Genomic DNA, 23,597 nt, shown 5'->3' on the forward strand with positions numbered 1-23,597 from the left:
ACAAAATTTAAACAATAGCTTGTTTAAATATGTAAGAAAGGAAAATACCAGAAATAGCCAGCTTAGTGTTTTCAAGCTGGATTTTTATTTACTTTTTTTTTTTTTTTTGCCTTTAACTTGCACCCTGCAAAGTCACTGAAGGGAAAGCTTTAAGACAACTTTCATTTTCTGTGGTATAGCCCACTGGTCTTTCTTTCTAAAAAAAAAATAATAAATAAATAAACAAAAAGGCCTAGAAACGTTTCTTTCTTCTCATAGACATTAATAATGATAGCTTGAACTGTAAAGATTTGGTTTTACTGAAGGTAATGGAGTAATGTTTATTTCCATTAGACTAGGCCTATAAAAATCCTCTTTTTATAACCGTGAGCCTGCCATTTCAAAACAGCAAAGCTTGACATTTTGGTCTCTGACAGGCAACACTTAATATTGGGATGTTTTAAAAATCTATATGAAAAAGCTCTTAATACAAGATAGGCTGAACGTTTTCCCGCAAATGATTTGTTTTAGCTATCTCTCTCTTCCTCCCGGATGGACAAGGAAAATCAGACAGCTTATTGGCTTAGTTTGTTAGGCCAGGTTAAAGGAAGGCAATGCTGCAAGGTTCTTACAGGAGCTTACCCTGGGGCTAAAAATAGCAGGCACTAGAGAATTATCTTAAATACGACCAAACTAGCTCGCTACTGTGAATGTAGATAACTGTAATATGTTTCCATTTTTGGTCATTTCAGAGCTTTATTTTTTTTTCTTGACTTGCTGTAGCTGACTATTTAATTCATTTCTGGTTCTATTTGTCACATTTGCTTTCAGAGATATTGCCTGGGGGGTGTTTAACTAAGGAATCCTTCTTATTTAGTTGTACTGCTTTTGTTATAAATCTAATGAGCTACTGGATTGCCAAGTACAGCAACCCAACACAGACAGGGCTTGTTAGGAGATGCATTTATGATGCCATGTGATTAAGAATTACTATGGGTAAACTTTTTCTTTTCTTCCTCCTAAGAGGTGAGACATGGAGCTTACTACATGTTGTAAATAAATAATTATGCTGAACTTGTCATTTGTTTGTCATATGAGTAAACAACTTCTCAACAGTGATCAGCTTTCTTCTGGTCCCTTATCAGGAGATGTTTTGACTCCTCAGATGGTGTTTTCCGGACACTCCATTTCTCCTTTTGCTGCAGAATTCATCCTCTGTCTTACACCTCACTGTTTAAGACTGTGTTGTCACTACACAAACGGTACTCAAAGAAGAAAGAGCTTTACATATTATAGATTGGATGACTTCCTTCATTAGCGCCCAGTACATATCTGTGGCTCTTTAAATAAGTGGTCAATGGGCCCATTTAACAATGAGTGAAATCAGGCTGCTAGTAACTCAATCCTGCAATCCTAGCTACTCAGAAGACAGAGATCTGAGAATCACAGTTCAAAGCAACCTAGGCAGCAAAGTTTCTTTTTCTTTTAATTTCATTTTATTATAAAGATGCTGTACAGAGGAGGTTACAGTTACATGAGTAAGGTAATGAGTACCTTTCTTGTCAACATTGTTACCTTCTCCTTTATTTTTCTCCTACCATCCCTTCCCTCTCCCACCTCTCCCCTCTCCTCCCCTCATTCCAACATAGTGTCTTGTATCATTGGGTCAACATGAGACCTTGTTTCAGCATTTCTAGCCTTGAACAAAAAACAAAACAAAACAAAAACCTCAGAGACACAGCCCAGGCCCTGAATTCAAGTTCCAGAACACACACACACACACACACACACACACACACACACACACACACACACAGAATGAGTGAAATTAGTTTCTGTTCAAGAACATCCTGCATAAGAACACACTGAATTATAACATGCAAATCATCTTAAAATACTGAACTGGGTAGATAGATTACTCCCTTCCTTCCAGAAATTCTCACCAAGTCCCTTAGAAAAATAATGAAGAAGCCATGAATGTGATTATACTAAAGAAACCAGTTAAAAGCCACGAAATGAAGGCAAAGGGAATCCTCTTCTTGCTACTTTTTTGTGTCCTAGTTTCTATGATTTCACATCATAAAAGTTAGTAAGACCAGAAAAGACACAATTTCCAAAAATCCTGCCCTGCCTTACAATCTGCCCATCCCTGATCTTGGCTCTTTCACAAAAGCAGGTAACCATGGTATGAGTTTGATATCATACACTTTTTTGCAATCTTATTATCACTGTCCATCAGAAGGAAACTTTTCATTGTGACTGTTGACAAGCAAATGATTATCTGTAGCAAGGAAACAAAATACTTGCAGAATATTTTTGAACCTCTTGAGTCAAAATACATTTATAATAGATCAACATAGGTATATACTAGATATATAGATATAAAATAGATATAATCAAAATAATGGTCACAGTATTAACAATAGTATATTGCAAATCTGTGAGGCCTGTGTTTCCATGAATCCCCAGCCAACAGCTGATTCTTTTCACCCAGGCAGAGTCCGTAAGATACTCTGGAAGCCCAGAAAGGCACCTGTTGTTCTGCTGCTCTTCACTGAGAGTGTAAAATTTCCCCTTTCTACCCAGCACAGGATTGAATGAACGCTCTGTGTCCTCACCAGTGCCTTCACACAGTGGCCTAACATAAGTACAAGTGTTCTGCCATCAAACCCTCCTGTGGGTCTCCATCTGCAGCAAGTCTGTTAGCAAGGGAGTTAGGAGGTTAGTTCAGGGGCGCCCTGGCAGGCATGCAACATCCCGCTGTCAGGGCTTGGCTCTGTTTATAAACCATCTCTTGGAGAACATGTTCTCAGATCTTTGACATGTCTTATTTTTAGCCTGATTGGTCAGAATGGCTGGAAGGTCATTTTATTCACACTCGCTCTTTTTGAAATCAGTAGAACCACTGTAAAGCCATCCATTAATAAGCACTGGAGAGAGTCCAGGCATGCGTGGCATTGTGCTAGGTCCCGAGGAGGGGATGAGGTATGAACTTTCCTTCATGTAGTTTATAATTTAACTTTAGGGAGATAGTTTCAAAGTGACTAACTGTTCCCCAATTCAAACACTTTAAAGGAAAGATATTCCTTTGTATAGGTGACAACAGCAATTTACCGTGTGCCAAAGAGGGCCACAAATACCTTCCTAAATTTAGGGACTTAATAGTTTATCCAGTGCATAGTAAAGGCTCCAACTAAACAGAGACCAAAACAACCCGTCTTTAAAATAGCACATTGTTACAATGCCGTTTATGGAAATGGTATTTATGGAAAAAATTCCTTCGGATTCCCCCTCCTGAAGGCTTATTCCCCATGTCCCTCATATCTGATTTCCTATCTGATAGCTCTCCAATCGCACCCCTCCTTCTCTTCCTGCCTCCACACTTAATTTGCATCGATGCAGCCCTTCCTGCTATGGTCCTCCATGGAGGGGCCCTAGGTGACAGGGCAGCCTGCCTTGAACACAATTTGGAATCAGTGTTTATGCCACTGGCTGAAAGGTCAGGTGCAAAGGTCCACTGCTAGCACAATTAATCTAGTCACTCAGGGATCATCTACTGGTTCGAGAATAGCTTGCAGGTAAGTGATGGACAGGGTCATGGCTCCTGAACTGCACTGGGGCCATTATGACAGCTATAAAGAGGAAGGGAAAAAATTGAACAAGGGGACAAATTACTCCTGAAAGGGACATGAAGACAGGCACAAATGCCTTCGTAGAAAAGATAAGCACAAGAAAAGGCCAAGGGGGATGGACGGCTCACCATGGTTGACCAGAACAGTGCTCTCTAAAATTGCCAGAGTTTGAATATTAATGAGGGGTCATGGCCTAACCAAGGCTCAGGGTCCACATGAAACTCAAGCTGTCCATTTTTAGGTGCAAAGTACCAAAGCCCATTCAAAGAGTTTAGATAAAGAAGATACAGCAAGAAGACCCCCATCTTGTACATGAGCTGAAATCCTTTATCTAAACCCAAGTAGCACAGTTGAATGATTGCTTTTGCCAGCCATAAGGCAGGTGACTTAATTCTAAGAGTCTCCAAACAAAAATGGGGGAAAGGGGAAGAATTACCCTTGGTACCAGAATTTTAATTTCACAGGTTCCATATGGGTACAGACAAGTGAACTGAGCATGGCTGGGATGGTGGTTTATTTGGGGCTGGGTAGGAAACCAATGGAGGAAGGGATAGATAAGCAATTTCCTTCTAACATGGGGGATTATGTACTTAATGATACCTTTGCTGAGTTGTCTTTGTCTTCACCAATGTCCCTATAGCCAAGAAGCTTTCTGACTGATGGCAACAAAAAGAATCAGGAGTCTCTTCATTAGAGGAAGTCGTGAGGGCTGTGTGGTTTACAGGGAGGAAGTATTCTAATGTATTTTGAAATGACATTCAGCATTTCATGGAGTATTCTCATATTCATCACAGATGACAGCATGGGAAATAATATCGAGTCCATAAAAATACTTAGGACCTAATGAATGAGCTGTCCCTCATTCAGCTCCCACCAGCAGGCATTCACCCACAGAAGTTCTTGTGGGGATGAGTCCAAGAAGATGACTTGCGTAAGCACTTAACGTTTTTATTTCGGCATGTTAAGGGAAAGATTTCAAAAACCATTTACATATTTCTCCCATCTTAAAAATTATGGGAGTCGAGTTTTGTAGTGATTGTAAAATGATTGGTAGGAAGCTATTGAGAGAGGTGATTTCCCCTCACACCAATGGGGCCACGTACTGTTAGTGTTTGCCAAATTCCTATCGTTTTGCTGTCTTGTCTCTTTTGGTCATTTATGACATCTCTCATGATCTCATCTTCAGCATCTCAAGGACTTTTGGAGTCATTTATTCTCATGTCTTAGGTGCTCTAAAAAAACAGGTAACTAGGATTTATTTAAATTTTGAGTTAAGCAAAAAGATACAAATATTTGCCTTCTCCAACTAAGGGCTGGAATAAAATGCATCAAACATAACAAAATTTCTCTGAATCAAGTTTAAGTCTCTCTGAGACATTTGTACAAAATAGGGTGTTTTGCTTCAGACAATTAGTACTGATGAGTTAATAATGGGCAGAGAACTGAGGTCTTCCAGACTGAATTATAAACATCACCGCCACCGATTAACTATAACATGCATCCTAGCTAGGACACATACATCTTCTCTTTCAGCGACATCATGAAGCTGGCTATAAAAGTGGCCTGAAAACTAAAGGCACAAAAGGTGAGGTGTTTCAACACTGCAAAAGCCCCAGGGAGGTCACACAGTCCTCATGGATGTTATGGCCCCTTTTGCTGACTCAGAGACATTTGCTATTCAGAGACAAATGAAACAGGGCAGGATGTGCGCTGCGTGGCTTCACAGCCTGTGTCAAGACCAGGCACCATTTAGTTACCTCCAAATACACCTAAACACAGAGAAATCGGTTGGCTCTGTATAAACGGAATACCTTTGTCAAAATGTTCAGTCCCAACAAATACTGCAAAGCGGTCCAGGCTACATTTGTCCCAGGAGAAATTGGCACAAATTCCTTTAGCACGGGGGCAGCCACCTCAGCTACATTGCTAGGATTGCAGGTGAAAGGATTAAGGGAAGCTAGACAGTGGCATTGTGACCTAATGTAACTCTCAAATCTGCTGCACGCAGAGTCCTGGAATTGGGGACCAGCAGGGAAAAGAAGCCACTTTTCCTGAGAAGCACTGCTGCATGCCAATTCCCAGGCATTCGCCAGACTCTCCTCCAGTGGGAATAGGAGGTGAGCCTCTTACTGGGCAGCACTGCCTAAAAGCCTAAAAGCCATTTGAGCTAAACAGTGCAGAGAAGAGCAGGGTGTCCCTGGTAAGCATGGACTGGCAAGACACAAGGAGAACCTGACATGAAAACATTTCTGGGGAGAATCTGAGCTGGCTGGAATCCTTGGGCACCCAGGAGGACTATGTCTGGCATACAAGGGCTCTAAGTTCAGATCTGAGAAAATGAGATGACCCTCATAGACGCTAATAACCTTAGACTAAGAGCCCATGGAAAAAGCAAGGGCATTCCTAAAAGAGGTCCTTTCTCTTCTAGGCAAGAAGAAACAGATTTCTCAGAGAGGACTAAGAGAAGAGATGTAAGCTGAGCACTACTGGAATCTGCAAGTGATCCCATGGAATAAGGCTGCCAGAGGTGTGCTGTGTGGTCCCTCCAGATAGGAGAAGGATCCATGGTGTTCCTCCTGCTATGCCTTTCCTAAAGGGGCAGAACAAGCTGGAGAGCACTATTCTGGAATCCAACGGGATGCCAAGGAGCTGGGAGACAGCAAAGCCACACATACAGTGTTTCTCTTACAGGCCAATAGCATGGCATCCTGTCCAGCTGGACTGAATACCCTTCTGAGAGAGAAAGGTCAACAAGCCCAAAATGGCACAAAATAGTTCTCATTGTGAAGGCAGGAGAGCACAGCATTCTGGTGGTGTTGGATATGCACATTGGTTAAAGAACTTTCTGCCGGCAGTCTGGCTTGCTTCCTTTACATTGACTTTCTCTTGTTTTCTCTCAGCAATTCCAATGAGAAAACTCTTGTTTTACTCAACACATTGTATGCTGGATACCTACATTCCAGTTCTCCCATTTGTAAGGTTTCTGTGGAATTGCCTTACACCTGTTCAACTCTTTCTGGACTCTGGCTTGGGAAGAGAAAGTCTCTCTAGCAAGCAGAAGCATTCTGTACAATACCACTTGTGAATATAATATGTGCAAGAATGGCTCACTGTAGCTCTTAGTGATGACCAGGATAACAGGCAGGTGGAGAAGTCCTTGCTTTGTTCCCTCTATCAAACAGCTTATCTCTCTTGACTTTGCAGTCCTAGCTTCATCACTAACCCAGAAGGCTTTGTAGGGACAGGGACTTTGTTTCCACTGGTATCTGGGGATTTTGAGGACACCAGTGTACCCCTTGAAATTTTCAAGAAGCTAAGCATGCTAATGATGATGCTTCTCAATAATTTTGTTGGTGGTGTTTTTGGAGGAGAATGGGGAAATAAATCAATGGGAGAAGAGAACTTTTCAAATCCACAGCATGAAGAAATGTGAAACTGCAGAAGATAGTGACCCAGAGCTCCAGCCCCCCTGCCAAATAAAAAATCATTCCTCCTAATAGAAAATGTGACCATCCATACCCGCAAGCAACACAGGAGAAAGAGAGCAGGGTTAGTTATAAGCCTTGGTGATATCTGCATAGTGCGTTAGAAGAGCCAAACCACTGTCCTGAGGACTTGAGTTAGCAACGTAACTGGGTAAGTCAAAATGATTGCAGGCACAGGCTGCAATGCCTTCTTGTCTTCAGGCCATTGGAGAAAGAGAGGGAGAGCTGAACACATCTAAGAATTTCTCAAAAGCATAAAAAAGACTTGCATTAGTTTCTCCTCATGCCTCTGGTACTGAAATAGCATCCACTGTGGAAACTGGTCTGAGTTTCTCCCTGGCAGTGAGTGCATTTCATTTGTCTTTTCCTCCGTTCAGTAGCTTGCAAATTTGGTTCAGTAATTTCTTTTCTGCCTCTCTCAGGAAAGTTTTGAACCCTGACTGTCACTAGTTCCTAATGCTGTGATAATGAATTAAGAGGTAACTGCAGTGCAAGGGCAAGGAGAAAAATCTCATCCGAGAATAGTTAGAGAAATTTCATGACAATTAGCACTGGTTTGCACCACAAGAATAGAAAGGGGGAAAAGAGAGAGAGAGAGGCAAAACTTGTTTTAATGGAGAACAAAAAAAGAAGAAAACAAAAAAAGTCATTCACATCTGCATAGCCCAGTCAAAGACTTCCAAGCACTGGCTGGAAATGACATCTCTGGCTGACAGAAAAAAATAAATAATAAATAAGTAAATAAACTACATCAAATTAGCCAATTAGCATTCACCTAACAAAAGCTAGCTGCTTGAGAAGAAGAAAAGGTCTTCACCACCAGGAAAAGCAACTTTACAATCGACCTCACTATTTCTCTATTCCCAAAGGAACAGGCTACCTTCCCTCATTGCTGTGACCCTCTGGACCATTAGGGGGAGGGATGGTTGGGGGGAGGGGAAAATAAATTTTTTTTAAAGTTAGTTCAACATTATCACACACCAGAATATGACTCTATTTATGTGACAAGTTGACAACATACAATTTCATGCTTGTTGAACTGATCGGTGTTATATATTCGCTGTGAATATGGTGAAGCCTCACCATTATAAATATGAAACAGTATGCACTTATTCAAAATAACTCCAGTGGTGGCAATTTATAGCTGGGCTGTTTGTGCTCTTAGGAAGTCCAAGTGCCACCTTAAGAAGCTGCAGCTCGCAGAAACAGATGTGCAGTGTGACTGTCACCAAAATGGTCTGACGATGACCTATGTGAAAGCAGGCTATTACGTTTTGGTCTGCATGGCAGCTGACACTGGTTTGTATTTAGATATGTGAGTGTCGGGAACAGTGTGTCCTTAAAGCTCTGTTTAAACATGGGCCAAGACATTTGTCTACTGGACTAATTATTTTACTACCCTTCTATGGCAGTGATCTTTTTTTTATTTCATTAAAAAAGAAAAAAAGAATGTGAGTATACACACACACACACACACACACACACACACACACACACACACACACAGAGGCACTTATTTTCACTTGACTTCATAAAGTTACAGCAAGGACTTTAAACCTTGCTTGTGTCAGGTGAATGCTGGCCAGATTTCCAGAATGCCTGCAAAACAGGATTGGATTGTACTATTTTTCTACATTCAGTACCTGGGAACAAGGCCACAGACCATCAAATCATAGGCTGTCACAGCAACTAGTTTGGGTCAGTTTAGTGTGTTTTTCTTTATGTTTTCCTTTTCTTCTTTCTCTCCCCTGAACTGTTCCTTTCCTTTTTCTTAGCAAGCGTCAACCAATTTGCAAGTGTTTGCTCCCACAAGGACAAATTTGGAATCATGGGGAAAAAAAAACCCCACAATTTATCCAAATGTGGAAGGCAATGAAGGAACTGGGCACCTTGCTAAAGCTAGATATCAAAAAATTTGCATAAGTAGTTTCCCAACAACAGAGGTGCTATTTGGAACAAAATAAATTACTTGTGTTGTTGGCAAGGGTGCAAACCTTGATGAACTTTGGAATGGCTTTGCTATCTGTACATCCTCTAAGTCCACTTTGATCGTGCTCTGTGGAGGCCCGGTCAGGAGCCCTCAGTGGCTAGGTCTAACCAGGTAATAGTTTACACGCTTTGGAGGCCTCCATACCCTTGTCTGAGGAGTAAGAAAAACCAATTCCAGCTTTTTGTAATATGAAGCAAGCTTCCTTTTGGTTTTTCTCCTCCTTTTGTGTTTCTTCATTTGTTTACTTAATTTTAGTTAATAGCACTCACTTTGGTATTGAGAACTAGCAAAGGATTCAGAGATTGGAATTCTAGATCTCCTTTGAACTAATTGTTTAGGAGATTCCCTTACTCCTATTTGTCCTTGTATCTTTTCCTACTTTTCCTGTGTGGCTAGGGTAGGTGTTGTCGGTCTGTCTAGAAAATCCCATGCAATCAGGTGCACGAGATAACAGAATCACACACATTCATTCTTCAGGGACCTTGGTGGCTCTTATCTCCTTGCTTTTAGGACTTCTTATGAGCAGCCAAGAATAGCAATTTGCTGCCTGTTTGTAAAGTCATCTTAGTCTGAAGTTAGCCTCTTTTTTATTTCATGTCACAGTGATCTTGTACAGCTAACTCCCAGTAGCCACAGCAAAATTTGCTGGGAGCACCATTTCAGATTAATATGAGTACTCTCCGTAGAGGAGACATGTTGTCATATGTGGAATGGAGAGCCATTATCCTTTCAGTGAACTACTTTTTAGTAGCAGATGTTTTGTGTGCCTGGCTTATGTAGATTTATTGATACACTGCCTACTGTACTTTTTATCTGGAAGCTGTTGAGTTCATGTTCCTCTATTTCCCAGGCAAGCCAGCCCTGGGATTCACATCGTTCTGCTTCTTCTGAGGGCTTTACTCAACTTTATTTTACTCTTATATTACCTAGAACATTAGACACAATGCTCAAGTCCTGTGTGTTAAATCACAATAGCTTCCTATTAAGTGTTGCCAGCTACCCATTTTTATGAACAGTTACTTTATTAAATCCTTAATAACACAGATAGAATAGTTAGTTAATTTGTGTGTTGAGCCATGGATGTTAATTTGTAAACATAATAACATACTGCAATCATTTGCATAATAGCGTTTTAATCTTTTTAGTAAAAGCTGTAATTCCCCACAAAGTACACTGCAGTAGAAACTAAGTGACTATTCGTAATAATACAAAAGGCCTTAAAATTCTGATCCTATTACGGTGTTGGAACATACCCAAACTGCTCCCATAATCTCTGAAATGTTACTGTTTTCTGATTTAGGTGTCTGTGTCAAGAATAAAAATGAAGTGTAACTGGCCGCTGTAGCGTCTTTCCTGAGTGTAATTGAGTATTCACTCAGCAACAGCACTTTGCAAACAGCTCTGAGGCTTTCCTTCAGCGTTCAGAGCTCCAGCTACGCAGACTGGCAGACTGCGTGAGGAACGCCCCGGCACGGCACTGCCCACTCCAGACTCAGCTGAGCTGAGCAGGGGCGCAGGAACATCATGCAGATTGAACGCAGAGAAGGGCATCAGTCACCAGGGAGGGAGGTGCCCACTCAGTCTCCTCCTTCCTCTTTGCCCTGTCGGCGTGCTTGTGCTTCTTCAAAACTACTGACTCTAAGAAGAATTTGCAGAGGGAATGGAAAAATGAATATTCAACACCACTTCTGGGGAAACACCGCAGAGGGGAAGAAAGGCAGAGAGAGAGGAAGAAGCAGAGAGAGGCAGAAAGAGAAAAAGCAAGAGAAAGAGAAGCAGAGAAAGATACAGAAAGCCAGTGAGAATCAGAGATAGAGAGAGAACATGCGTAAAAGTCAGGGCAAGTCATTTTCTCCAAGATCTGGTCATTCATTAATCTAGCTAGCTGCAAACTCTGAATGACTAACAGTAGTAAGGAGTTGGGTGGGCCTATAAAATATTAGTGTTAAGATGTAAAATGGCAAATTCCTCTCTGAGTCTGGAAGTGAAAAGGCATAGCAGTATCTCCGATCATGATTCTGGGATAAATATCTCCGTGCATAAGAATTCAGTTATCACTAAAAAATAAAAACAAAAACAAAACTGTTGCCCTTGCCAAGAGTAAGCGTGTTATTAAACCACAGAGGATCTCTCCACGCTTCTCCTGTACCTGTGGCAGCCCACGAGAAAATGTCCTGTCCTGCTTTGCTCTCACACTGCACCTTAGAGCGCACAACCTCAAAAGTAACCTGAGAGCTTACAAAAGAAGATAAAAATGGCACTTCTAAAATTGTTTCCCATCACGGGCAATTCATTTTATGAAGCCCACAATACACGTTTTCATGGCTAAAAGAATAGGCAGGTAATTATGGGGACAAATTAACCTTGTTAAAAAATGTGAAGTCTGGGATCGGAATGATGGGGGAACAACTTGGCTCCCGTTTTAACAAGGTGATCTTCACTGTTCATCCTTTTATCTGCCCTGTGTGTTCATCTCATTCAGAGGTGAGCCATCTGCTGGGCCATGCTTCCACGACAGCACATATAGATAGCAAAAGGTCTGTGGACAAACAAACCCAGCAGAGGCGCAAGGTGACTGAGTGGCCCACACCGGTGTTGTACAAATAGAGCGGCCTCATGCAACTCCAACACATCATCCTGAACGGTGACTATTTAACCTAATGTTTAGGAAGTGACCCTAAGAGGCAATTCACCTTTTTATCTTCTCTCCTGATTCCACTTCACCATTTTCTGTGGTGAGTTTTGCTCTTCCCTTTTCTGGGGCTCTCACAGATCCAGACACAGGAATTTTTATGGAAATGTATGGAAATGACATACTTGAGATTCTGGGAGATGAGAAAGGCCTAAGACAAGTTCATAAAAATGGCTCACCTACTTCTCCAAGTACTCAAAGTATCGGACATGAAATCATTGGTCTCTATCTCAACATAAATGACAAAATACTACTTTCTAAAATCATTGTGCCAGTGGCCACTGGGGGGTCATGTCTATAATCCTAGCTACTCAGGAGACTGACATCTTAGAATTGCTGCTCCAAGCCCAGGCAGGAAAGTATGTGAGACTCTTATCTCCAACAAAACTACCAAAAAAAAAAACCCCAAAAAACAAAAAAAAAAAGCCAAAATTGGAGATATGGCTCAAGTGGTAAAGTGCTAACCTTGAGCAAAAGAAGTTCAGGGATAGCATCCAGGCCCTGAGTTCAAGCCCCAGGAGCAGCGGCTAAATAACAAATAAAGAAATCATTGGGCCTCATTAAACACACAGATTCTCACTTTGCAGACTTGGTCAAGGCTGAAAACTGGATCATTTCCCTCTACCAGCAACAATCTGCCTCATCTGTTGGAGCCACCACATTCACTCCTGAGAGTCACTCCCAGGGAAGTGTGTGCCAGTGATCCATGGTCATGTAAACTGCCTCCTGTGACTGGCTATTTATTAGCAGGGGTGGATGCCAAGAGACACAGCCCTGTGGGTCAGAACTCCTGAGCCATAATTTTCCAGTGGTCAGCGTAATGGCAGGGAGGAAAGAGGGTGATAAACCAGATGTTCCCAAGATAAGCCAGATATTATCAAGTCAAGAAAGCTGAAATGGTGCTTGAAGGAGGTGTACAGATTAACACACACATGCATGCAGGTGCATGCATGCACATGTGCACATGCGCACATACACATACATACACACAAACACACACAGAGTCTCCTGCAAGAAAGGCTGATTGGAAATAACCGCAGACAGACTAGCACTGTTGTCTCCTGATTTGCGAGGCTCTAAGATGAACACTGAACTGATTTATACCTAGAATTTGGAATTTTGTGGTAGACTACAAATGCAAAGATAAGTACAACATAAATTTTTAAAATACTCCATAAGTCTCCATGAGTTTCAACATTCTTCACTGTTCGTATGTTGCAACCAATTATCTCCCCACTTAAATGGCTATTATTTTCCTGCTTGAAGTCTATGTTCTCCGTTAGTGTCATTACCAAGGGTGACAAAATCTGGTGGCGGGCTGTAAATTTAATTTAAATGACAAACATTTATTGATCACAAATTGGAAATTCTAGAAATCTTGAGAAAGTGATTTTGATAAATTTAGTCTCTCCACATACTAAAAGAAAAGTTATTCTCCCAATGATTAAATTAAGGTACAGCTGTTTGTACTTGCTTTTTTTTTTTTTTTTGGTCTGTTTGTTCTGTTAAAATCCCAAAAGGTTTGCCATTCATGGAAATGTCTGTCTGACCACAAGCAGTCAGAAGCAGGAATTTTTGGCATGGAAGGCTGCAGAATTCCCTCTAAGGAGACAAGGGAGGAAAAGTAGACTCTAGGTGGATGTGTGGATTGGGTTAAATATACTCTATGCCTGAAACTGTAGAGAGATGGAGACCCCCTTTGTAAAAGATCTCATGATGCTAAAGAAATGCTCCGCTCTTAAAGATGAGCAGGCACCCAGCCAGAAAAGATGTCCATGAAATCCCGATTCTCTTTAGGCTGAGTATGAGTTAGCATTCCTTACCACCTTCCTCTAAATACAATTCCTATTTATCAGGGCTGGCTGGTGGAATTTTCCTTCAAGGAGCTTCAAATCTTCTTTCTGAACACCATACCCCCTCTTCTCACCTTGGCCCTTCCTTGCCTTAGCATCACAAGGTGGGTTGGAATACAGTAGGGCCTGCTGTCTGGGTTTCTCTACTTCCTATGTGCTTCTACCTGTGGGAAGATGTCAGTACTGTTCCCCTTAAATACTATCTCTATTCTTCTGCTCTCCTACTGAAGTTTGCAGTGATATATTACCCCCACCTGATAAGCATGACATAAACAGTTTCAAATGAGTTCTCATGGCCTACCATGATTGAGTATACATGCCACATCCAAACTGACTTCCTGAGTCCTCTTGAATACACACGTGAATTTTACTTGGAGCAAAACAAGCTCCTGACTTCTCTTCACATTCTATGAAAACAGTTCTTATTTTTGTTTGCCTCCTTAATGAGCTATACACACATAAACACATGCATATATACAAATGCAGCCTTGCATTGTCTGCCTATTGACTATATCCTTTTAATGTACATAATATGGAGTTGTACATTCAGTCTTGTATTTTTAATTACTTTATATTTCTTCACTTTTTTGCCTCCCAAACTAGGTTTTTATTATCTTTGCAAGTGGACCTTATTTTGTATTTTGTACATATACATTTTCTGTTATTTTCTTTTTTCTTTATTATCCTTAGATAGTTGTACAAAGATTTTTTATCAACAAGTCAGTTTATACATTAGATGCATCTTAATATTACCCCTTCCATTTTCTATGTCAATGTCCAGAACACACTTTCCTGAACAAGACAGCCGGCTTCTTAGCAATCCAATAGGTCTTGGACTCACTTACTGCATAGGTATATAATATAAACTAATCCTTGAACTTCTTGGAATATGAACAATATACAAAAGAAAGGAAAGTGTGTATATACTTGTCGATCTTCTCATCAGAGGATCAAGCAATCTGGAGCGCTGCCACCATTTTCCTTCTTGGGGCACATAAAGCACACCTTACATAGACAACAATCTTCCACTCCCACTCAAGATCAGAGACTCAAACCTTGCCTCTAGTTCCAGCCATTACTCAACAGGAATACCACTGGTAGCAGAAGATCCTCTCCCATGAGCACATGAGTCCTCTGTGCTCATTATAAACAATGACATTGTGACAAACACTTGCCATCCTCGCTTGCTATTCTTCTAAGGAACCTCAAGTAGCTGCACTCAGAAGTACCAGGCGAATGAATGAAACCTGCCCACTCACTTACATCACAGAAGCATGAAAGCAACTGTTAAGATAAAACAGGAACAAAGTGGCCCACAGTGACCCAGAAAGGCCCGGGTGCTATTTCAAAGAACCCTATGGCACCCATCTTCACACACCGCTGACCTGTAAAAGCACTCCTTTATTCACCTCCTTCAAACAATGCACAAAGAAAGCAGGAGGAAGGAAGTTATGTTGCAATATTCTGGAACATAAATCTTGCCAGCCGTCCATCCAGGGACAGCATCCTGTTTTCCTTCCACATGGGTCAGTCCCTGGAGGCTACACCTATAGGCCTGGTGTTCTGTTTTTCAAAGCAGCTTCTAAATTATACCTAGTCACCTGCATTTATACACCCAAACACAGCTTGTGCGAGCAGAGATTGCTTTTTGTGAGTCTAGTTACTCAGCCAAGCTATATAATTGCACCCTAATACACAGCTTTGTTCCTACTCAGAGTTTACTCTTTTCTAAATTCAACTTCATCTCTGGTATTATTATTATTATTAATGTGAGGCTTAGGAAGTTACATAAAATTGAAACAGATTCAAATGCATGGGAGAAGCAGAAGGAAGAGATTTCTATGTTCTGTCTCCTTTCGTGCTATACCATTACATTGCCCTAAAACTCATGCTGCTTTGATGATGATTCAGAAATTCCATGGCCAGCTTCCAGCACTGTCATCAACATGGTACTTGAGTCAGGGAAAAACATTTAACTCCTCCATGCTTTATTTTATCCTTGAAGCCAAAGGTAGATAGTACTCGTTATTGGCAGATCAGCCCAGGAAGAGCTATGACTCCTTGCTCAAGACCAAGGTATTCGCCAATGTGAGGAGGCAGGGTTTTGAGAATCAGAAGGTGAGCACAGGTGGAAAATCCCAATGAGTGGTTGGCACTGACAAAGCACTGCTGTGGAATATGCTTGGTGAGAGACAACAGAACGTGGTAGCAGTCAAAGCCCATGTGGCATATGGACCTTATCTGCCAGGGAAGGCTTTATTTAGGAGTTGCACTTAATGCTCAAAATTTCCTTTCCGACCATAAAGAAGAGATGTCTGAGTTTAAAAAGCAAAGAGTGGAGAAGTCAGCTTACTATGCAAATGTCCTGACACTGCTGCTGCTGTGTGGTAACACAGAGATCTTACCCTTGACCTAGACAATGAAGAATGGGTCTGTGACATCATATAAAACCCTCGTGGAGACTTCTCTGAACAGTCATGCTTGCTCTCACACATCAGTCCTGAGGCCCTGAGCAGCTCCATAATTTGATATGGCTTCTCATTCTGTTTCTTTATGAGTAGTGTATAATAGTTGTATAAAAGAATGGATTTCATTACCATATTTTCATTTTTCACATCCACTAGGTTTCATCTCAGCCATATACCTTATGAACTTCATAAAAGGGCATTCTTAGGGACTTAAACAAACACAGGGTTCTCAACTTTGCCATGATGGTCATTTGCAATTGGGTAGCTCTCTCTGTTGTGTTGAGGTACTCCTCATATCTCGTGGGGAAGTTTGCTTCACCCCTACCCTACCCACGAAAAGCCAGTCGCTTCATCTTATTCCCAGTTGGAACAATAACACATACCTCCAGACACTGTCAAATGCCCCCAAGGGAGAGGGGAAGCGTAAAATTGCCTTTGGTTGAGAATCATTGGTTTAAAAATGACCTAATGAGAGATTAAATTAAATGAACCTTGTGTTTTAGAGCCTTGAAAACACTCTATCAGTGGTAGAAAGTTATATTGGGAAATAGAAGGAGTGTCATTACATAGATTGAGCAGCTATATATAGATCACTAGATCACTCAGCTAGCCCCTGAGAAAGCTCTGAAAGTATCAGCGGGAAGGCCCCAAGCAAACAACACCATACGACATACACGTCCATGCGGTCAAGGATCAACTTGTCTTGTCTGACACTGGCACACCTGGGAAGTACTGACTGCTACACTGCCTACCTCCACCTTTCAGTCATTCCCAATCCACAAAATGCACGGCATTCACCCAGGATAGAATAGGTGGAGCTGATCTTACATAAGAGGCCTGTAGAGATGGACATTTTTTAAAGTGCTGTTTATTTAATGCTACCTGACTGAGAATGGGCCTGTAACCTGGCAAGTGTACTGAATGAGGAATCTTCAATGTACCAGTTCTAACTGGCCAAGTCCTCACATGAACCTTCTAAGACCCGGCTGAGAAGCCTGGGAAAGTATAACAAACCACAAACCTAATGCAAAAGTGTTTCCTGCATCTTGCCGTCGCTCCCCAGACTGCATTCCCCTCATTGCAGTGTTCTTGTAAGACCCTCTTACTGCTCTGGACAGATTACAGAACCTTAACAGTACTAGCAGTACACGCACAGTCTCCGTTGTTCACCATCGATGCGGGCCTCCATGTCACCAACATGGAGAGGAAACATTGTGTTCTATTTTTAAACATATCAAGCAAAGGAGCAGCTTGATATGCCTTTGTAAAGGATGGCTGTCACCCAAATTCGCAATCTGTATATTTATCAATGATATTAGACTTTGAAGCCAGATAAATTTAGAAATTCAATGCCAGGACTTTTATATGTCAACTGTGTAATACGAGGGAAATCGCTTAGCCTCTCGGAGACTCAGTATCTTTGTAAAATCAAAATGATAATATCGAAATGATGAGTTGTTCTGAGTGCTGAGTGACCCAACATATAGAAAGCAGGAGTGTCCCAAAATATTGGCCCTTGGAGTTTTTATTACTGTCCTAATAATCAATATTAATATAGTCATTGCTCACTCTTTCAACAATCAGCACCTTTTATGTCATTCACTCATTCAACAATCAGCACCTTTTATGTGCTGGAAAGTGGAAAAGTTCAACTAATATTATAAAATTGGCTTCCCAAAAGACTCAAGGCTTCCATCAAACCACCGTGAAGATAACCACTAAATATCTCCATCGATGGATCACAGAGCTGTACATGTGCACCTGGTAGTGCAGCTGAGAAAACATGAGATGATGATGGTTGTGGTGCTAAAGGTTTTAATGTTGAAACCTGGTTGATTTGACAATTTTTATTCAATTCACTTGCATGAAATGTTTGTCTCTATAAGAAATGAGTAATTTTCAAGTAAATGAGTGCTGATCTTGTGAGGGGAAAAAAACCACCCTTCTTTTCTCTAAGTAACACTTTAATAGGAGTAGATTAACATTCTTTATTATAGGGTAGGTTTATAATGAGAGACTGGAGTCTGGGAGGTAATTCTCACTACTGAAAGGTAAATGAATTTTGGCTAATTTATAAGTACATGTGAGATTTGTTGAGTTTACAAGTTTCCATCATACAAAGAAATTAGGGGTATGAAGCAAAAATATAAGAGTAATACTCAAAAGTATTCACCTACTTTGTAAAATAAATAAAGGTAAACACCTAACCCTTCAGCTCCATAGAAACGATTTCTTACATATATTCACTTATAGTAGATACCATTTATTGCTAAGTCACTTTCTGTGGGAAATAGGGATAAACAGGTTTAGACTTTTGGTCTTCTTTGTCAGTTTCTTTCACAACCCCTTGTATTACAACACAGTTTAATGTACTTTGTAGTCAGTCTTTCACTCCTTAATTCCCAAAAACAATAACAACAACAACAAAATCCATCTTTTCCAAGTATTGTTTTTCCATGAAATAGAAAGTTGCTGAATATGATTTTAAAAAGATAATGTCCATGACAGCAAAGGAAAAAGGCTTTATGCACTCAAAGTAATAACCATGTTCATTTCGCCCAAGCCAAGGTCAAAGGAGAAATTAGGTTTTTCCAAGAAGGTCCTTACCTCAAATATGTTTGAAGGCTCATTGTTGTACTGGTTTGATATGATTTCTGATTGGTCGCTGCACCACTTCAGTCCACCCAGAAAGCTGTCTGTATCCAAGTCATTCACATCTAGTTCAGAAAGATCAAGTTCAGGAAGATCTGGGCAAAGAGGCTGGTCTTCACCCACCAGAGCAGCACACTGCAGGAGGCAGGAAAGAAAAAGAAAAAAAGGGGGGAAAAGAGCTTTCATTAACTGCAGGAATTTATTAAATGGCAGCAGCATGTGATAGGAATTAAACCTGGTTAAGTCGAAGACACCACTAAAGCTGGGCTCTGGGGCTTTAATCACCAGGGGAAATACCCTAAATTCTTTCCTCACTTAGATCCCAAAGGATAACACTGTTGGATGTATTCCATCGCAAAAGTCTACCTCCAAATCCATGGTAAATGCCATGTTTCCAAGAAGCTGACTTCTCCCAGTTAGAAGCCAGCAGGATTTGTTCAGCACTGACCAAGTTTCTGTCTTGTGTTTAAATATATACACAATGTTACTCTACCCTTAGAGGATATTTGCTTTGAGAGAAAGATACAGGCTGAACGTGCCTTAGAATGGCCCATCACACACAATGGACACTCAATAACCAACTGCTAAATGAAAAAGAAAGCACAGGAATTATATCCAGAAAACTTTCCTTTTAAGCATTAAAATCCATCTAGTTCATTTAGCAACAAATGATGCAAAAAAAAGTGACTTTTCTGTTCTTCCTCTCAAGGAACTTGCCTTTGACTCATCTATGGTTCTCTTGAATTGTTATTTAAATCATTTGCTCACAGTAGACTTGTGATGAATTTCTGGACCTCATGGTCAACAAGTCAAAACAAGTTCCTTGAGAGGAAGAACAAACAATTCATATTGTTCTATGTGGCATTTAGGCCTTTCACTATGAGTAACTTGCAAGGGGTGTGTGTATGTGTGTGTATATGTGTGTGGGGGCAGGTGGAGGGGTATTTGTATCACCTACCCCTTAGAAGAGAAAATCATAATTGTGCATCATAATTATATTTTGATCATTATTTAGGTTTATATAAGCCATGGATCAAGTGGGTTTCCATGGTGCAAGCCCTTTGAACAATTAAAAGAGAATTTAACAAAAATGAATGTTAGGTAGCTGAAGCATGCCTTGTCTGCGGTGGGCAGGAGCCAAGGGGAGGGGTACAGATGAGTGGAGAGAAGAATGGTGGGTGAGCACGGTCATAAGATTCAATGTATATAACTGACCTCAGACCTAGGAAACTTTAAAAGACAGGATGGGAGTTGGGGGAGAATGATGGAAGAAGTGACACTCGTCAAGATACACTGTACTTATAAATGGGCATGCTACATAGAACTCCCTTTGCACAATATTTGAAGATAGTAAAAAAATATTAATGGAAAAAACCCACAGTTTTTGGTGGTACTGCTGTTTGGACATAGAGCCTTACATTGCTATGCTAGCAGTCTGCACTTGAAAGATGCCTCTGGGCCTTTTTGCTTTAGTTTATTTTTTTAGGTAGGGTCTTACACTTTTTGTCAGAGTGGCCTAAACCATGATCCTCCCACCCATAGCCTCTTAAATAGCTTGCACCAAGAATGTGTCACCATTCTTGGCTTATTTGTTGCAATGAAGTCTCACTAACTTTTTGCCTGGACTGGCCTCAAACCATGATCCTCCAAATTTACACCTCCTAGGTAGCTGGGATTGCTGGCCTGAGCCACCATGGCAGTAAACAGGTACTTCTGTTTACAGTTATAAAACAATTACGATAGATTGAAAGGTCTAAAATATTCTCTACAGTGGCTGGGCAGCCTACCACTGAGACTCTTATAGATTGTTATATTCTTTGACCTCCTTTCATCAAATAGTGGTTTTACTTGCCACACTCTGCTATGTTCTAAGAAAAGTAGACCCTTTACCAATAAAGTGGTCTCCTAAACTTGAATTTGCCATCTAACTGTTGATTCCAGTCTGAACACAGAAAAGAACTCGGCAGACACATATGGTCCTGAGGTACGATGATATCAGAGTCATTAGAACTTTATCCACCTATGAGCTATCCAACTAAATCAAGGGTCTCATGCTCAGAAGTAGGGCCCTAATGCCTCTGCCTTCTGAGATCAGGAGAAACGCTAACTTGGTTCACATCAGCTGAAGATGACATTTAGATTTTGAAGTAAGCTTTATGTAGATCTTTCTTCTTGATCACCTTCGCAGGCCACATTACATGGGTCATAGACAGCAGTGGGGTGGTAAGTGACACTGAGAAGTAGGTACTGGGTAATAGAGTCAACAGTTGGTAAGTGGAGCCTGGGAGGAACCAGTAAATCTTCCCAAGGACCAATGAGGCCCAAGGAGATCCTAAGCAGCAGCTTCAAGGCAAAAGAAAGAGGAAGGGCTCTCCAGTCTATCAAAATACCTTCCTTATCATTTTATTGAGCTTTCCTTTTTACTATCTGAGCTAGCAGAAAGTTACAGATTGGTATACTCTACTGGGTTTATGAGTATAGGAGGCAGGTCTGAAAAGTAGCTCTTGTCCCAGTGCAATGTTCTTGTTTTGTTATGGGTGTAACACCTCCCCAGCTCCATTCTTGCCTACAAGAACTTACTTATCCTCCAAACACAAACAGTCTCAACTCATTCTCAACACCTGATGCAGAGACCAACGGAGCACTAGGTTAACTGTGCAAGAATAAAGAAACAACTTAGGATTTCATTGGTGATGGTGGTGGGTTAGTCCTTTAGAAAAGAAATCACAAACAACTGAAAAATACAATACAAAAGTAAAACTAAGTTAAATAAGGTAGCTGTCTAGGTATGGTGTAAATGTCTGTCATAGGGCTCAGGAACTGTGTTGGAAGGCTAAAGTGTCAATTGACTGACTTTTAGAGAGCTTTTCTCTCTCTCTCTCTCTCTCTCTCTCTCTCACTCCCCCCACACTGTCTTTTCCTGGCATAACTTATATAAAACCCTTTAATCATCTAGAAAGTAGTATTTGTAAATAACTTTAACAACCTTTGGCTAGACCATCTCAATCTGTCCATTTGTTGTATTATTCTATCCTATCTCCACTCTGTCTCTGTCTCTCTCTCTGTCTCTCTCTCTCTCTCTCTCTCTCTCTCTGATTGCAAAAAGGGCCCTTTGCTTTTGCCAATGTTGACATGCGAATGAAATCAGCATGCTTCTGAATGTGACATTATACTGCTAATCTAAAACACATTAGTAGTAGCAAGTGTTCATGTTATTAATTTATATTTGGCCTTTGGATGATGCCAGGCTTAACTGTGCAAGCCCTGTAACTGTCCTCATCTGACATGCTGATATTTACGGCTTCCCCACACATCTGTAACAGGTGTGCTTTATTGCAATTACACAGACACATTCTACTGCCTCTGTGCAACACTGACAGCTATTCACTACTGTAGCCTTAATTTTATAATACGATTTAAGAGGATAAAGCAGTCACTAAACACAAAAGGCTAATTATTGTACGTTATTTCACCCCAACAGACTTTTCTCTTAGTTAAGGAGCAGACAATAAATTAGCTTAACTGCACTGATGATAATGAATCATTATAATTAAGTATAATTTTCCATTAACCTTTTGGAGATTTTGGTGCCATTGATGGTAAATTTTAAAGAGAGTAAGAGAGGAAAAAAAATAAAAAGAAAGAGTGGACTCAGCCACATTAATTATATTAATGAAAGAAAAGAGAATCTTAACTTTTTAAAAAGAATTAGACAAGACAGCGGGGAGAGGGTGGAGGAGACTTTAGGAATGGCAGTCAGTCTTGGTGGGTGTACATCAGTGAACTGTCTCTATCAATCTCAGTAACCATATTGTACATCACCTTCATTAAACTGCAAAACACCGAGAACTCTCTGAGTAGCTCTAGTGATGGTCGCTTTTATTAACCAATGTGCTGTCCTGTCATTATGTGCAAAAGGGCATAATGGGTTTTAGGAGGACAGCAAACATTAATGATTCAAAAAATGAAAGCTGCCTCCGCTCCCCGCTGCTTGTAATATTTTAGCCGGGTGAGGTGATTCCCAGAGCTGTTACCATGAAGGCAGGACTTTCCAGCGCTGGCGGCTTACAGTGTTAACCCTGACTGGCCAGTCACAGCTGACCCAACACTCAATCCCTGGCTGGACAATTAGCCCTGAGACCCCTCCTCCTTAAGAAAACCATTTCAAAGGCCACTGCTCTAAATAGCTCCCCGTGCTTATTTGCAAATAAATGTCTGCAGGCATGCCAGGGACTGAAGTAGAGCTTCCTGATTTTCCATACGATCGAGTTCCCCCATCAACCAGCAACCTCAGAAATAATACATGACGGGGGTGGGTAAAAAACTGGAAAGAACAGCAACTGAGACCACAGTGCCAGCCAGACTACCGCCGCCCGCAGCAGCAGGACACTCTGGCTGCTCAAACAATCAGGACTTTGAAGCCACTTAGAACTCTGACTCTTAATAGCTGCCGGACCCATGAATTATCCATATCTATCCCTGCCTTACCAAGAAATCACAACAAGATAAGCACCATTACAACCCACACCTAAGATCCGCCGAGGCAGAAGGCAGAGCGAAGGAAGACACCATCAGCAAAACCCAGCGAAGAGTTAAAAGAATCCGGGGCACGCCTGGCTAGATAGGAAAAATGCATTGGCAGACCGGCCTTGGCCAAATGATTTTCACTTTAGATGCGTATCGTGGGACCACATGGACATCTTATTTAATCAAATCACGTGCAGTGCACGGCCCTCCCCCTTACCCTACGTGCCCCCAGCTACCCACAGGAAGCCGGCACGCCTTTGCCAGGATTCATTGTTAGCAGCTCTTGGGATCCTCGGTGCAATTCAATTCGGGTCCATCT

At 41.1% G+C, this 23,597-nt stretch overlaps 1 protein-coding gene across 1 annotated transcript in view; it reads right to left on the reverse strand.

The window, feature by feature from the left end:
- Positions 1–23,597, reverse strand: part of Ppargc1a (peroxisome proliferator-activated receptor gamma, coactivator 1 alpha) — a 118,340-nt gene that overhangs the window by 80,561 nt on the left and 14,182 nt on the right. Inside the window, exon 2 of the mRNA XM_013008896.1 lies at positions 18,707–18,886. Within this exon, the coding sequence (XP_012864350.1) occupies positions 18,707–18,886 (180 nt within the window). The remainder of the gene's footprint in view (positions 1–18,706; positions 18,887–23,597) is intronic.

The sequence above is a fragment of the Dipodomys ordii genome, unplaced genomic scaffold (genome assembly GCF_000151885.1).
Source record: "Dipodomys ordii isolate 6190 unplaced genomic scaffold, Dord_2.0 Scaffold8, whole genome shotgun sequence".
NCBI lineage: Eukaryota > Metazoa > Chordata > Mammalia > Rodentia > Heteromyidae > Dipodomys > Dipodomys ordii.